Below are 17,160 nucleotides of genomic sequence, written 5' to 3' on the forward strand. Positions count from 1 at the left end.
ACAGTTTGGATCCAGATGAGACGCCACAGAACGTGGCGTCTCATCAGGATCCAAACTGTTTGCTATTCTGATAGTATTCTTTGAAAAAAATAGAAGAAAATGCTAATTTTAGAAATTCTGCAGACGACATTTTAGCAGACGACAAATTTCCCAGCACGCAAAGGGTTAAGTCCCCTTTGCACACAGCATGACTCATATACTTTTCAACACCAAGCCTGGATAACTTAAAAGTATTAGAAAGCAATGTATGATGTACTGCAAGAAAAGTACACATCATTTGATGTCACATTTTCTGCAGTGGGAATCTCTTACACTTAAATAACAGATATTAGGAGAAAATCTGAGATAATTAACAGTCAGGTAAGAGTGGTTTAGGGTAAACATGCCTCTAGAAGACAGCAATTAATAGGAAACATATCACATAATGTCCTCAATTAGCAAAATAAATTGTGTTGCTTTTTCTTTTCAAAGTGTGATGAGAGATGAACTTTTATTTGAAGTAAAGAATGCATGAATTAAGCAAAACTTGCACAATTTTGAGGAATATTCTTATTTTTCAACACATTATATGTAACATAGAATCAGCATTGGTGACTATGATAACCCAACCTGCATATTTCAGCATGCGCTGATTAATACAGGACCTGTCCTAACATAGAACCACACCTCAAATTGGATAGGTGAATGCAGAACCAATCTATCTTATGACTCTACATACAACTATTGAAACATGAGATGATGAATGCTGAACACTTTCCAGCCTTTTTCGACATAAAATTTAAAAGCTTGTAAATATAGTAAAGGCAAATGTTGGATATTCCAGCCTTTTTAGTTTTGACCTATTTATTTAAGATCAATTGAAGTGAAAGCCTTGCGCTTATTGAAACACTCTAAAGTTCATTTCCTGGATAGAAACAGTACTTGGTGACTTTAGAGAGATTATAAAATATGCTCCCAAAGTGGGGATAAAACCCATGACCTCCCAGTTGCTAGGCAGACACCATATCCACTACCCCGCCTCAATCAGCCTATATAAAGGTGCACAATACCTTTTTGTGGCCGTTTATGGCAGCGTCATGCAGAGGCGTGTCATTTTCAAAGCCCTGAACGTTGACATTGGCTCCGGCTTTCAGCAGGTGCTTGGTGACAGAGAACCATCCGCGGTTGCTGGCCTCGTGGAGTGGAGTCCAACCTGGAGGGGAGAAGAAATAATGTGTAGGCTCGTTAACAACAACAACTGCAGCTTTGTTACAAACAAGATTAATACTCCCCCTTAGCACTTGATTAACTCTTTCAGTGCTGGAACCGAATTTTGAAGGCTTTTGCAAACAGTTTGGATCCAGATGAGACGCCACAAAATGTGGTGTCTCATTAGGATCCAAACTGTTTGCTATTCTGATAGTATTCTTTGAAAAAAATTGAAGAAAATGCTAATTTTAGAAATTCAGCAGACAACATTTTAGCAGACGACAAATTTCCCAGCATGCAAAGCGTTAAGGAAGCCAATATCTCTGGTAGAGAGAATAAAAATTCTGCTTGAAAGCAATAGAAATTTGTCACAAACATGAGTATTGCCCCTAAACCTATTTGTAAGCTATTTTCAGCAGCAAAAAACTCAGGAAAAGATAATGATAAGGATGACAGAATATTCAGTTTGTAAACAACAACGTAAACAACAACAACTATATCTTGTCACAGTAGAAATCAGGGTTCGACATTAACTTTTTTTACCGCCAGACCATCGGACCAGCTCCTCTTAAAATGTACTAGCCCGAATCTGATGTCTACTAGACCATAAATGACATAGCAAATAAACAGAATTGTGTCGTGTAACTGTTTAATCAGGTTTTATCAGTAAATAATTAGTGAACACAAGAAAGTTATTTTGATACACAGAGTAAAAAATAAAATAAAACTATTTAACAACATAAATTGTTTGTTGTAATTTCACTGTTTATCACCAGTTAAACAAATGATGTCTGTACAGCAGATGACATTTATTAAACGTTATCAAATTCTGGCCTCCTTGACCGCTGTGCTCTATGCTACCACAGCTCTAAGGCCCCTTTTCCATCATAATCTGTGTCAGTTTTACCGTCGGATTCTTCTTTATTTAACTTATTTGTCGGACGAAAATCCAATCTTGAACAAAGCCATTCTTTAAATTACATTCTCTCGTCTGCTACGCAAAAATGTTTACATTGACGATACCGATTTTCGATAGAAGTCGTAAAAACACGATGTAAAGTTCTACGACACTGCAGAAAATCATTAATATTCATGACAACTTTACCAATGGAAACAAGCTATTTCTGCGGGAAGCTCTCCTTCGTGTCTAAAAATAGCGATGAATCATGTGAATGCTCCGCGTTTATTTATATACGCTTGTTTTGTTCTGATGTAAATAACGGATACGATAGTTATTTTACACATTAAGAGAAAAAGGTTTTCGGTTAGTTATAGTTATATGAATCAGTATAGATTTTGAATGTACAACCATTCGGACAAGCTAGCCCACAGTTTTTACTAGCCCGACCACCGATCTTACTAGACAATGTCTGTCGGACGTGCCTTAGTGTCGAACCCTGGATATCCTTTAATAATTCCCAATAAACACAAACCACTTAAGTTTTTGAAGGCAATTCTAGCCAATACTAGCAATAAATGTGTTTAAGATTTCCATTAAAACAAGCGTATGTCTCAGCAAGACTTGCGTGATGTCATAAAGTGAAATGTGGGTTACGCGTCAATCTCATTCTGATGTCCAAGTGAGAGTAGGGGGGTTGAATTGCCATCAAATAGAAGTAAATCATGCAACACAATATGCGCCCATAAGGATATTTTCTTACATAATTATAACGCCCAATTGACAAGAACAGTTAAATTAAGATTAAATGAAACATGACAATGTAAAAACTATTTTCTGAAAATTGGGCGTAAGTGAAAGCAAATTACTGTGGATAATCAATTCACATTCACCAACACTTAAAAACATGTTTTCTAATATACATGCACAAATTTATTGTTGTGACAAATGGGATGTTGATGGTCTTGATTGGGCCACGAAACTATAAACAAGTTCGCTTTTTTCATAGCCATTGTTTTAAATATGCGGTGACAAAGACAACATTTTTTTATCAATTTTATACCCCCGACTTATGAAAATGATATACGTATTAATTACTGAGCAAGTAATTTATTCTTATCATTTTCATCATTTCATGTGCTTATAGACTAGCTAGGGCTTCTTTACGATTTTAATTTAAAAAACAACAAAATAAATTGTGATTTTTTTTGTTTTTTTTTCTTTAAAATTCAGTACAAAAGTCATGAAAATCGTACTACAAAAAAACAACTTGCCTATTTTTTTGTTCAGTAGATACCAGCTTATGTAGCTTCATGCTATCATACATTGTCTGATAAACCTAATTAAATTACACTAAAACCAAACACCATAATCGCAATAAAATGCATACCATAGCATAGCGAGTCTGTTTGACCCACAGGTTTTCCAGAACCTGTATTTTACTCATTACAACAATTTTGGGACTTAAAAACACACAATTATACGCTAGGGAAGGCACATTCATTTATTATAAATAATATGGTTTAAGTGGCAGAATGCCGGTTGGCTCTAATAGAAGCATTGCAAGAATTGTTTGGGAATGATTGTTCTGTTACCAAATGGATTTGCACATGTAAAGTGCATAGTCTCTCAACATGCATTACTTAAAAAACCATTCCCCTGGCTGACTCAGTGTAACCACATAACAGCAAAGATAACAGAGGTAACATGCTCAGGGTCACGCTCAGGGTCACGTATGTACAGGTAAGTTGACATTCCCCACCAATCTAAACACTGTGCTCATGTATTGATCTCCAGACCTCTAATCATACAAACCTGATCAATAATGACAGAATGCTATCTATCAGTGTTACTTTAACTTACAGACAAACTTCAAACAAAAATACTGGTTTTATTTGTGTGTTTATGGCATTTAGGTCAGCTACATTGACTTGTTGTAAAAATCAATGACAGACAGACAGAATCATGACCATTGTACACCCATTCTATGTTGTAGGGGTTTTGGGAATAAATGTTATAGTCGGTGGATTGTAAGTTCACCAAGCTTAAGTCACACAGACTGGAACAAACTACTGTTTACTGCACAGATAGTTTTGACAGATAATTTTGATTTATTTAGCGAATTCCCCGTCAAAACTGAGAACAGCGGTCAGTCAAGGGAAATGGCCAAAAAGACCCTTGTAGACAGGTGACCGTTGTTCGCAGATGACCACTTTTAAGATTGTTGGTTAGTTGGTACCTTCGCTAAGTTGTTACCCACCCAGTCTATGCACAAGCGTTATGCAAACAAAAGCTTATTGCCGATAACTAAGTATATTAACAAAAATAATTTCAATTGATCAGATGAAAACTACTTGAATTTGAGAGCGGACAACATGCTGAATGTTTAAAACGCACTAAGTGACCCAGTGACCTAGTTTTTTTGGCCCAACATGGCCCATGTTAGAACTTGGACTAGAGATGATCTAGATAAAACTTGTGACCAAGTTTGGTGAAGATCGGATGAAAACTACTTGAGCGGACACCAGGCTTATGTTCAAAACGCACTCAGTGATCCAGTGACCCAGTTTTTTGCCCGGCATGGCCCATGTTCGAACTTGGAGTAGACATTATCTAGATACAAGTTCTTACCAAGTTTGGGGAAGATCCACTGAAAACTACCTGAATTAGAGAGCAGACACCATGCTGATTTTTTGAAACACACTAAGTGACCCCGTGACCTAGTTTTTTGCCCTGCATGACCCATGTTCAAATTTGGCCGGGACATTATCTAGATACAACTTCTGACCAAGTTTGGTGAAGATCGGATGAGAACTACTTGAATTAGAGAGCATACACGAAAAGTGCGACAGACGGACAGACAGACTGACCAACCGACAGAAAGAGAAAAAACTATATGCCGCCCTTTGGAGGCATAAAAATCCATCGATTAAAAACAACATCAACATTGTGGATTTAAAATACCACAAGCCTTTGAGCCCCTTGGCCCTTTTTAATTTGTGCTTGACCGATTGATTTTCTGAGAAAACTTCCTATACAAAAACATACCAATACTGATTGACACATGACCAAAAGGAAACATTACCAATACAACGTCAAAATCAACCAGAATACTCCAAAGATCAATTAAACAAAGCTACAAAAACAAGAGATTTGTTTGTCAGAAACACAATGCCCCCTATTGCGCCGCTTTGAAATAAAATTTCAATATATCATTTGGCAGGTTTAGAAATTATCTCCCTTTTAAAGCTTATTACTTCCCTTGGATTGTATTTTTTTACTTTTGACCTTGGATGATGTACTTAAACTTGACCTTTAACCACTCAAAATGTGCAGCTTCATGAGATACACATGCATGCCAATTATCAAGTTGCTATTTTCAATATTGCAAAAGTTATGGCCAATGTTTTCGGACGGACAGACAGACAGTTCAAATGCTATATGCCACCCTACCGGGTGCATAAAAACTAAGAGAAGTGGAGACATTTTATGTAGGCAACATTACAAAGTCTTTCAAATAGTAAACATTAAATAATCCACAAACCTGCAAAATCCGCGACATTCACGTCAGAGCCAGCCTTGATGAGTTTCTTCAGCAGTTTGATATCACCGTTTATTGCTGCCAGGTGTATTGGCATCTCTCCGCGTGCGTTACGCTTGAACACTTTCTTGTCAAGACTTGTCTTCTTCACAGCCTGGATTGGCGTAGGTGACGAGGGCTTCGTGGGCGTGTCTGGAAAATAAATGAGCAACGCTCTAGGAAAACGGGGCTCAATTCATGTCAGGGATTTTTTCCTTCTTTGAGACCCGCCAAATTTTGGCCCTTTCTCCTCAATGATTTTTTTTCCCTGATCCAGTGTAGAAAATGGAAAAATATTGCATAATTAAATTATATGTTGCATTGAATTTGTTTTAAAAACAGTGAAATATGTTAAATTATTAAAGACTTTCCTAATTTTTCCCCAAAATCCGACGTTTTGCGCTATTTTTTCCCCCTAAAAAATGGCCATGCCCTTTCCCAAAAATCCGATAAAAATCCCTGCATGTGTGTTAAGTGTTTTCCGAGAATGGCCTGTGCTGTCTGCAAAGGGGCTTATCTAAAACTGCTAAATTTCATGTATTTAGAAATATTTTCCGTTGTAGATGTGACATAACTCAAATTGGTGCATGCTTTATAAGGATTGTCAGCAGTTGATGTATTTAACAATTCATCATAATCATGCCCTAACCAATTAATGAGAAATGCATGTCAAAACAGGAGATTATAAACAAATCATGATCATTTATCCTGCTATATTAAGACATTAAAGGTAATATGCTTTCTAAGAAGGTGTATTTGTTTTTTGAAAAAATGTGATCATTTATAATAATTATAGTTTTTATTTGTTTCATGTTTACCCATCAGTCAACACAGTTGCAGGAGTCCAGATTTGCAGGCTGTTTAATAGTGTTCATAGCAAACAGTATGATTAATCATTTAAGTCATTTTGGGGGTAAAACCAACTTAATAAATTATATTTCAATCTATTTAAAAACTCTGACTCTGTGTAAACAATGTTTCCCAAGAAATGAATGTAATCATACAAAAATGAAGATTGTCTAATGATAACAGCAATGAATGGAAAGAAAAAGGCTACATTACACTATATTCTTTTTCTTAACATGAGTTCTCGCCAGACAGTGTGCTCTAGTATTGTTCTGCTTTGGTAATTAATGCTGGTTTTCTGTCACTCAATTTTATGACCAACAAGCAAATTCATTGAATTGATATCCCCCGCCAATATGCTTCTGGACACAAAAGTGTTATAATTGACACTCCAAAAAGCATTTTTTCAAGATACAAAGGGCCATAACTCCGTTATTATCCGATGGCGTACAATGCCATTTGGCGTGCATCATCCTCTTATCCATATATATACTCATACCAAGTTTCAATGAAATCCGCCAAAGCACTTCCAAGATATGGCTCCGGACACATAAAAAAGCATTTTTTCAAGATACAAAGGGCCATATTAACAGATGGTTTACAATGCCATTTGGCGTGCATCATCCTCTTATCCATATATATACTTAAACCAAGTTTCAATGAAATCCGCCAAAGCACTTCCAAGATATGGCTCCGGACACAAAAGTGCCAGACGGACGGACGGACGGACAAACGGAAAGATGGACGGACAGAAAGACGGACAACGCCAAAACAATATCCCTCCGCCTCTGGCGGTGGATAAAAAGTCTTATTGGAAGATGAATACACAGATTATGTATATTAATGAATTTTTTCAAATAAAACAAGACAGATGATTTTCAATTTTTTTTTACAAACAGTTAAGATGAATTCAATCAAGAATAAAAGCAAATTCTGCATATACACATGTATGCTACCTACACAGAAAATTACAGCACAATATTCATACAAAAGTAATTAAGCAGGGGTTTTTTTTAGAAAAAGAGGAAGACGCTGGACGCTGGGTAAAAGGGGAAAATCGAGCGCGAAAAAGACATATTTGGGGAAAAAATAAAAACTGTTCATTTCAATGTCTATAACTCGCCTACAGACTTCAGGTTTTTTTATAGAAAAAGAGACATGTCTCTGACCTTTTTGTTCTTAAACACATGAACAAGTATGATATTAAAGTCAAAGTCCTAAATAAAGTTGCAGGGGTAGATCTAATAATGGGAAATGTTTTCAACTGGGGCCGGGGAACGATTTCAATATTGTGATTTCAATTTCATGATGAATGGGTTGACGATCTAGATCTGCTACAGTATTGGAAGGGAAAGGTGCGGAAGCTGCCGATTGTCTACTTTCACTTTCACAATAATCCGACAGTATTAATCGATGTTGATTACATGTACCTCCGAATCCTGCTGGGTTTCAACGGTTTTTGATGATTCATTCTTAAAAAATGCGTCAACGCAATTAATATTTTCCGAGTCCGAACGTTTTATTCTGTTCGTGTATGAACGCCAATTGTGAGACTTTTTTTCTGTTTTAACGTTTATACCCATCTTGGCTTTCACATAACCCGGATGAAAACTCGACTGGTTTCCGGTAATTAATTGACGAATCACCCTTCTCGCGCAAGACCGGAATCCAGTAAAATAGTCACATGATTAATACGATTAGTTGCCCGGTTTCCATGACGTAATTTAAGTGCTATATATAGAATCACTGGGACTCCCAGATTTGAGTGTTCGTCGAGAGAGAGAGAGAGCGAGATCGTTGTACATGGTACAAATAGGATAAGTGTCGACTTCCCAAAAGAAAGAAAAAAACATTTCTTTGAGGGTAAAATATTATATTTTGGTGATAAATTATATTTTTGGAGGGGAAATGGTAGTTTTAGGGGAAAAATTCTGGTAGGGGAAGACGCCAATTATCAGCGTCACTTTCTTAGTAAAAAAAAACCCTGCATTAAGCAAAAACCATTTTTCTATTTTTAGTAACATTGACCTTGATACCACTTGCACTAAATGCAATTTCAATATACGTCTCCAAATAAGGTAACTACACAGACCAACAGGTTTGCACCTAGCCATTTTCACTTTGCTTCTGAGTGGGAAAGGGTTAATTAAGCTGACAGAAATGCCAACATTTGGGGTGAGAAGCATTGCTTAAAAACTCAAAAATCCTCATTGTGTTTTCTGTGTTCATGTTTGTCATTGCTGCATATTTGTAACATTGGCAAATGCTGTAATTGTAACTAAGAATACATACAGATTGTAACTGCAAACAACTCTCGGGTTTAAGTGCATGTATTCTGGATTTTCGTAATTAAGAAGTTGTCTCCCATTTAGGTAGGTATCACGAGTATTCCGAGTAAAAAGCGGTCCGTCTAAAATGCGTATATGACTCATATCCTCGGATATGACTGAAAAGTGCGGATATGGACGAATATAAGCAATATTGACACTTTTTCTGCAATGTTCATTTCAATGTTCAATGAATAATACACAATATGTATTAAATATGCAAGGTAAAATATCTTATATTTGTTTGTTACTAAATAATATAGTTTATTGATACGTAAAAAAGCACGTTATTGTATTTATTCAAATGAACAAAGGATATCGTAGTGCTACATTTAAATGTTTCAAGAATGAATTTTGTTTCGGTCAACAGAGTTTGGACCGATTCCGTCTCAAAAGTGGTCGGAACAGACTTGAGTATACGCTGTTGGAAATCAATTTTTTTCGGCTAATTGCTGTCTTCCAAGCTTTTCTTGTAATGAGTCTTTAGGCAATTTATGTAATGTTACTGTTGTTGAAAATGTACCTATTATACCGCTACAATTAAGGCATTTGACGATGGAACAGTAGTATTTCCCCATTGTTTTCCTTCACACCGGAAGTAGGTATACCTACCCGCACGAACGACAACTCTGTCAAGACGGAATTACAATAATCAGGACATATTGTTTAAGAATTTAACTAAAGATTTTCGGTGGGATAATGACGTCATTTCGTCAAAAAAATGTCGTCATTTCACAGTAAAAAGTGAAAATTATCGAAATTTTTCACTGTTAATTTTCACTGTTTGAAACATTGAAATTATCAGTTTTCATTCACTTATATTTCTCAATAAACCACCGGAAAGCATAAAATAAATAGTAACAATCAAATACATCATGTATTAGATATTTTCACCTTGCATAAAGTTATTATAGCACTACAAATATAGATCCTTTATAGGGATAATACACCGTTTTCGAGGGCATGATCATCTGCGGGCGCTCGAAAAATCTGTTCCTGCCCGAGTGCGCCCGCAGATGATCATGTCCGAGAAAATGTGTATTTTCGCTATTTTTGCATAAACAAATCACACATACCAAAATAAATTAAAACAACATTGAAAAAAATATGTTTTGTTCATTCGACATCGACAAAATAATTCGATTATTTCAATACAGTTCAGTGTTGTGTTTTACATATGCCTCACTCGGTCATCATCCGAAATGACGAGGCTTTACCTTCGGATAGGCAGTTTTCGATTTAAAATGTGTTTAAACAGTGGATTAATGCAAAGTTGAAATGCAGCCGCGCAAAGTAAGAAATGAGGAATTATTTTGGAATTTACAGCAGGAACGTTGAAGGTACATAAACACTTACATTTACAGCATAGTCTTTTGAAAGTGTTGAGTAAATAACCTTAACTTCATTGACGTTTCCAATAAAATAAAGCTCTTGTCAAGAGAGTGCAGATGGTATAATTTGAAAAGTGGATTGAAATAGTCATTATCCCTGCATGCATGAGGAAACTGGTGCTTATTCAGTTTCCCATTTATGCTTGGAAAGTTGTCGAAGGCTGGAGAAGGGAAGTAACTGCGCGTCGACCAGATTATGGATATGAAAAACACATAACAGGGCTTGAACAGCACGTGAATCGCCTTGTTAATACATGATTTCTCCCGTTCAAGCCCTCCTTTTGCCAAGTTTCTGCACCCCGCCAGAGGGCATTATAGATAGAGTTTATGCAATAATATTAGATAAACCACATTCGTTGATTTAATCATATTCGCGCATTTGAAATCATCATTTATTTTCAAATGAAAAATGCCACTTGAAACAGTGACATTTCAGACAATATTTACTGCATTCATAACATTCAGTATATTTAAATAAACATTTTTATTTCAAATAAAAATATAACCAGGGAAAAGTAACATCATTAATTACTTGTGGTCTGGCGATAATCAGCCCAAAAATATTTAAATATTTTCTAAAGCATATTGTATATCTAAATACAAAAGTTTTGAGATGACATCAAGAATAATAATACATTCAGTATATTATATAAACATTATGTAAACTTATACAACAAAACATATGTGGTGTCGGCATGGTTATATTGTTTGTGGTGTGTAGCCCTAAAACAATCTTCTGGCACTTCGTCATGTTCGCGGATATGAATTAAGAGTTGGAAAAATGATAATGTCTATTAAATTGTTATATTTTGAGACAATACTAACATATTTAACCCATATTGTGTTTTTTTTATATTAACCATTGCAGACAAAGTGTCGATATTGCCTGTTTTCGTCCATATCCGCACTTTTCGGTCAATCCGCGGATATGAGTCAAATTCGCATGTTAGACGGACCGCGTTTTACACGGGATACTCGTGATGCCTACCCGAATGGGAGACAACTTCTTAATTACGAAAAGACCTAATATGTATTGGAACAGTGAACTTGTTTACATGCCATCTCATAACTTCACTTGACTTCCCTTCAGCTAATTAGGAAAATCGAAGGCCAAATAAACCACATTAATGCTAATCTGTTAAGAGGCAAATAAATAGGAAAAATTTGTGACAAAAGCAGAGATATTCCAAAATCTATCAGTTTGTTTGATTCCAAAGATTTTATATAGTGTAGCTGTTTACAATTTATTCTTGTACAATTAAATAGCTGATTTTTTTTTATTATTCTCAAATTGATTTCATAGAATGAAAGTTGATTTCCAAATATATATTTTTTATTAATAATTTACTTTTTTGTACACTGCGGTTGCATTACATATATTTTTTATTTTAAAGCTGACATTTTAAAAAACTTGGATTACTTTTATAATAACTTTTTTCCAAGCTTTAAACTGTACATTAATAACTTCATACTTGGATACTCTAATATCATTCATGATATATTAAGCTGTAATTCTATATCCAATGACTCCTGAAAATATGGCCCGCTATGACTGCAATAGGATCTGCACTTTCCAAACCTTTTATTCTCATAATAATAGTTTTAGTGCAAAAAATACAAACCAAAATGATTCATCTTTTCCCTGAAATCAGAAATGGGAGGGACCCAGATACTCTTTCATAAGTTTGCTGATGACGCATTCACTATTTTCTTACAATTGGTTTTAAAATAAATAATAATTACAAGAAACAGGTGGCAGTATGTTACAATTTATAGAACATTGCCTTGACCATTTTTAGAACATTTTCGCACACAAACTCTATTCCTAGTTCGATTCCTAGAATGACAATGCTTCAGGGTTCTATTTTTGTCAATTTTTTTATTTCTTTAGCAACCAATTTGTCTGAAAGATATTTAACAAATCAGGTTGTCTGTTAGCTTGAATAAGCTAGATGATCTATGGAGCAGAGTTCACTTGGTACTTCAACCCATCACTCTGGTCATTGACATTTCTGTATTACCAAATGCCTCAAAGGATAGGTTTTATTAGCCATGCATAAAATACTGTCAGTCTTTTAATCTGAAATCTAGGATTGTGGCTCTGCAAAAAACTTTTTCTTTTTTGTGTATTTGTCATGGGGACAAATATGTTCTATTTACCCTTTACATCTTATGTTCGCAGTGTGTGCTGGTTGCACAAGCCTTTTTCAATTTGCTTCTGATGGAGAAAGGGTTAACATTGGGCATTTAAATAAATTTTAAGAGTGTCAACAGTTCAACACTTAACCATGGACCGAAAAGATCGAAACAAAAAATGAATGATCACAACAACTCACCAATATCAAACAAACTTGGTCTCAACAGAAGATATCGACAAATCAGATTTCTTTTTACATTTAAAAGTAAAATATAGACCAATCAGAATTCTAGGAACATTTCAAATTTGAGATGCAGCTAAAGGACCTTTGTTGTCATGGTGCCTTGAATACAAAAGAGTCTTATTTGGAAAAATTGGGCTTAAATGGATTTGTGTAAAGTGTCATCCCAAATTAGCATCTTCAGTCTGCACAAGCTAATCAGGGACAACACTTGTCACTTTTATGGAAGTTTTCATTTATAGGAAGCTTCTTCAAAACAAAATCAAGTTTAAGTGAAAGTGATGTCCCAGATTAGCTAATCTGCCACCAAACTGTACACAGTGCATTAAGCCCAGTTTTCCTAGAATGACGCTCTAATCAGTCAAATCTCCCTGAAGGGGGCGCTATATCACTTCTAGCAAGGACTCAAGAGCGTTTGATGACAACAAGCTTAAACAAGGGCAGTTTGTAAAACATGCATGCCCCCCATATGGGCTGTCAGTTGTAGTGACAGCCATTGTGTGAATACGTTTTGTGTCACTGTGACTTTGACCTTTGACCTAGTGACCTGAAAATCCATAGGGGTCATCTGCCAGTCATAATCAATGTACCTATGAAGTTTCATGATCCTAGGCCTAATTATTCTTGAGTTATCATCAGGAAACCATTTTACTGTTTCGAGTCACTGTGAACTTGACCTTTGACCTTGTGACCTGAAAATTAATAGGGGTCATCTGCAAGTCATGATCAATGTACCTATGAAGTATGATCCTAGCCGTAAGCATTCTTGAGTTATTATCTGAAAACCATTTTACTATTTCGAGTAACTGTGACCTTGACCTTTGACCTAGTGACCTGAAAATCAATAGGGGTCATCTGTGAGTCATTATCAATGTACCTATGAAGTTTCATGATCCTAGGCGTTATCATTCTTGAGTTATCATCCGGAAACCATTTTACTGTTTCGAGTCACTGTGACCTTGACCTTTGACCTAGTGACCTGACAATCAATAGGGGTCATCTTCCAGTCATGATCAATGTACCTATAAAGTTTCATGATCCTAGGCGTAAGCATTCTTGAGTTATCATCCGGAAACCATTTTACTATTTTGAGCCACTGTGACCTTGACCTTTGACCTTGTGACCTGAAAATCAATAGGGGTCATCTGCCAGTCATGATCAATGTACCTATGAAGTTTCATGATCCTAGGCCTAAGCATTCTTGAGTTATCATCCGGAGACCGTCTGGTGGACGGACCGACCGAGGGACGAACCGACCGACATGTGCAAAACAATATACCCCCTCTTCTTCGAAGGGGGGCATAATAAATAGGTTTAAAACTGTATTAAACAAGAGATGTGTTTGTCAGAAACACAATGCCCCCTATTGTGCCGCTTTGAAATAAAATTTCAATATATAATTTTACAAGTTTAGAAATTATCTCCCTTTTAAAGCTTATTACTTCCCTTGAATTGTATTTTTTGACTTTTGACCTTGAAGGATGACTTTGACCTTGACCTTCCACCACTCAAAATGTGCAGCTCCATCAGATACATATGCATACCAAATATCAAGTTTCTGTCTTCAATATTCAAAAAGTTATGACCAAACTTTAAAGAAGGTTAAAGTTTTAGGAAAGAAAAATACAATGATATTTGACCTTTGACCTTGAAGGATGACCTCAACCTTGACTTTTCACCACTCAAAATGTGCAGCTCCATGAGATACACATGCAAGCCAAATATGAAGTTGTTGCAATCTTCAATATTGCAAAAGTTATCAAACTTTAACCAAGGTTAAAGTTTTGGGACAGAATGACAGAGAGACAGGCCAAAAACAATATGCACACTATCATTCCATCCGGGGGCATAAAAACTCAAAGTGGCCCTGTATCTCACCTAGGGAGGTCTCGTCTGACATCCTCATGATCATGGCCAGCTGCTGTCGCTCCGAGAGCGGTACCGCACGCGAGCCCCCGCCAGGCGTCTTCTGGGTCGTCACGAGGGGGGATGACTCGCAGCTGATGCTGCCTCGCTTTCGTTTCGGAGTCTTCTTGTCTAAAATTAGTCAGCAGTGGAGAATATCTATAAGGTCTTTAATGAGCATGGTTGAAAATATAGTTTATGTCTCATTGATTAAAGACCTTCTTATCAGTTTAATGTAAATACAAAAATTTCTGCATGCACATTTTTATTGTTTAACAGTGTTCTCTGGAGCACTGGCAGCCTGAGATTTCACCGGTTACAAACAATCTTGGTGCCACCTACTTTTTCCCCAAAAGATGAATTCGAAAACAGCGTAAAACACGCCCTTTTCAGTTCTTAGTTAGTGGCTACAAATAAAAATATAACTGGCTACTTAAATTGTTATGGACAAAACTTTTTAACATTTGAAATGACTAACACTGTATAATAGGTAAAACAGTTACACAGGAATGTCTGCTGTCAATCAGTCATTATGTTATTTTGGCTTCATTACAATAAAGCATGCACATTTTATGTTTCCAATCTGATTAGATGTTTAATGTCCAGAAAGGAACACTCTGTCACCTTATATGTGAAGACTGTATCTATGAACAAAAAAACTATTGTTTACTGCATGTAAATGCAATTAAAAATACCAGCTTTTGGTTTAATTCACATTGTTTTTTATATTTCTAGCCTTCAAACCAGTTTCAAGCCCAAATGCTTTGTACTGACTGTTCCATGGTTTTGATCCCAGCTTTAATCATTTAAATGGGCCGTGCTCTGTCGAGAAAAGAGGGCTTAATGAATGTGCATAAAGTGTCATCCCAGCTTAGCCTTTGCAGTCTGCACAGGCTAATCAGGGACAACACTTAAAGCTTTTATGATATTTTTCGTTTTAAGGAAGTCTCTTCTTAGCAAAAATCCAGTTCAGGCGAAAAGTGTCGCCCCAGATAAGCCTGTGTGGACTGCACAGGCTAATCTGGGACAGCACTTTACGCACATGTATTAAACCCCTTTTTCACAGAGCCAGGCTCAAATAGTGTTTTGTTTCTACTATTATATTCACATAATGTACATGTAAAACTATGTTAATAACCTGATGGTAGCGAATGTATATTAAAAGTCTGAAATATCTTGTGAGATAATTTGTCTGTGCACAAGCTGTATTTGAATAAAAAAGTTTGTGCTGTTACACCCACTTTTCTACATATATAGCTGCAAACCACTGAATTTGACATCTTTGTGTCATTTTAATGTTTGCTAGTTTGAATTATTGACCTTTTCCAACATTATGACATAGATAAGTTTGTTGATGCATTTGTTGTCCCTTAGAAAGTTAAATATAATTAAAGTCTTTCGTACTGTATTTAAGTTTTAAAGGCTTCATTTCAAACCCTAAAATACTTATGAGCAGCAAACAGCATAAAACCTTCCCCTCGGAAAAGTTGTTCTAGAAATTGGAACAGTTCTGGAACTTTCTAGAACATCAAGAACAGTTCTAGAATGTTCCATATTCACATTCTATAACGTATATTTTGGAATTGTTCCACAGAACAGTTTTCTAGAATAATTCCAGAATATTTGTGGAACATGGCTTAGTTCTGAAACTGTTCCAATAATAGTCAAGAACATTTTTAGAACATTTCAAGGACAAAATAAGTTCAAGAAATTTCTATAAATGTTCTAAAATGTAGTTCTAGAACACATTTAGAACTCTTTAAGAACCAGAAAGTTCTACAAGTTCTTATGGGGAATAAGAATACATATAGAACAGGTCTAGAACCTGAAGGTCTACAATTGTTCTACAATTGTTCTACATACTAACTCCCTCTAGTAAGGGAATTTCCTCCCTTTAAAATGTTCTTTCATATATTAATTATACTTATTGTTTATACATAATATTGATGTCAATAATATTATGCTTTTTTTCTAATTCTGTAACTATTTGATAAATTTTGTTGTAGCTAAATAAAGTTGATATATTTTCTTATATAAACTTTATTCAATAATATTAAGGATATCAGGTCAATCCTGATGAATAGTACACTTGGAACTATGTTTAGAACAGTTCCAAAGGTTTGCTTCAGATAAGTCTGGAACAAACATTCTAGAACAGTTCTGAACATGTCCTTGAACAGTTCTAGGACACCGACTTGAACTGTTCTGTAACCATACTGAAAATGTTCTAGAATTATTAAGGAACAGTTGTTGAACGTAACATGAGAATAATTATTCTAAAACAGTTCTGGAAATTTATACAAGAAAAATTCTGGAAAAGTTCTAGAACAATGGTTCAAGAATTGTTCTAGAACAAACATTCAGAACTGTTTTAGAACTATTAGTTCTACAAATTATTTTTATTTAACGTTCAACAACTGTTTTAGATCATTCTAGACCATTTTAAGGATGATTCCAGAACACTTCTAGTCATTTGTTCAAGTACAAATCTAGAAATTTTATAGAACATTTCTGGAAAGTTTTGCAGGGGTAAACAGACTGCGAGTATAGCACATAGTCATTTACACTTTGCTTCCAAGTGGGAAAGGGTTAATGTTTGATAGTTTGAATTTGTAACCTTAATGAATATAAATTCCAATGATTCCTC

General features: G+C 35.6%; 1 protein-coding gene across 2 annotated transcripts in view; it reads right to left on the bottom strand.

Moving 5' to 3' along the window:
- LOC127844081 (ankyrin repeat domain-containing protein 11-like) overlaps positions 1–17,160 on the bottom strand; it is a 125,922-nt gene that overhangs the window by 53,234 nt on the left and 55,528 nt on the right. For both annotated transcript variants that reach the window (XM_052374050.1, XM_052374049.1), the window contains exons 4-6: positions 14,487–14,645; positions 5,631–5,819; positions 1,050–1,192 (exon numbers count right to left, since the gene is read on the bottom strand). In XM_052374050.1, coding sequence (XP_052230010.1) covers positions 1,050–1,192; positions 5,631–5,819; positions 14,487–14,645 — 491 coding nt within the window. The remainder of the gene's footprint in view (positions 1–1,049; positions 1,193–5,630; positions 5,820–14,486; positions 14,646–17,160) is intronic.

Source organism: Dreissena polymorpha, chromosome 9, assembly GCF_020536995.1.
Source record: "Dreissena polymorpha isolate Duluth1 chromosome 9, UMN_Dpol_1.0, whole genome shotgun sequence".
Taxonomy (NCBI): Eukaryota; Metazoa; Mollusca; class Bivalvia; order Myida; family Dreissenidae; genus Dreissena; species Dreissena polymorpha.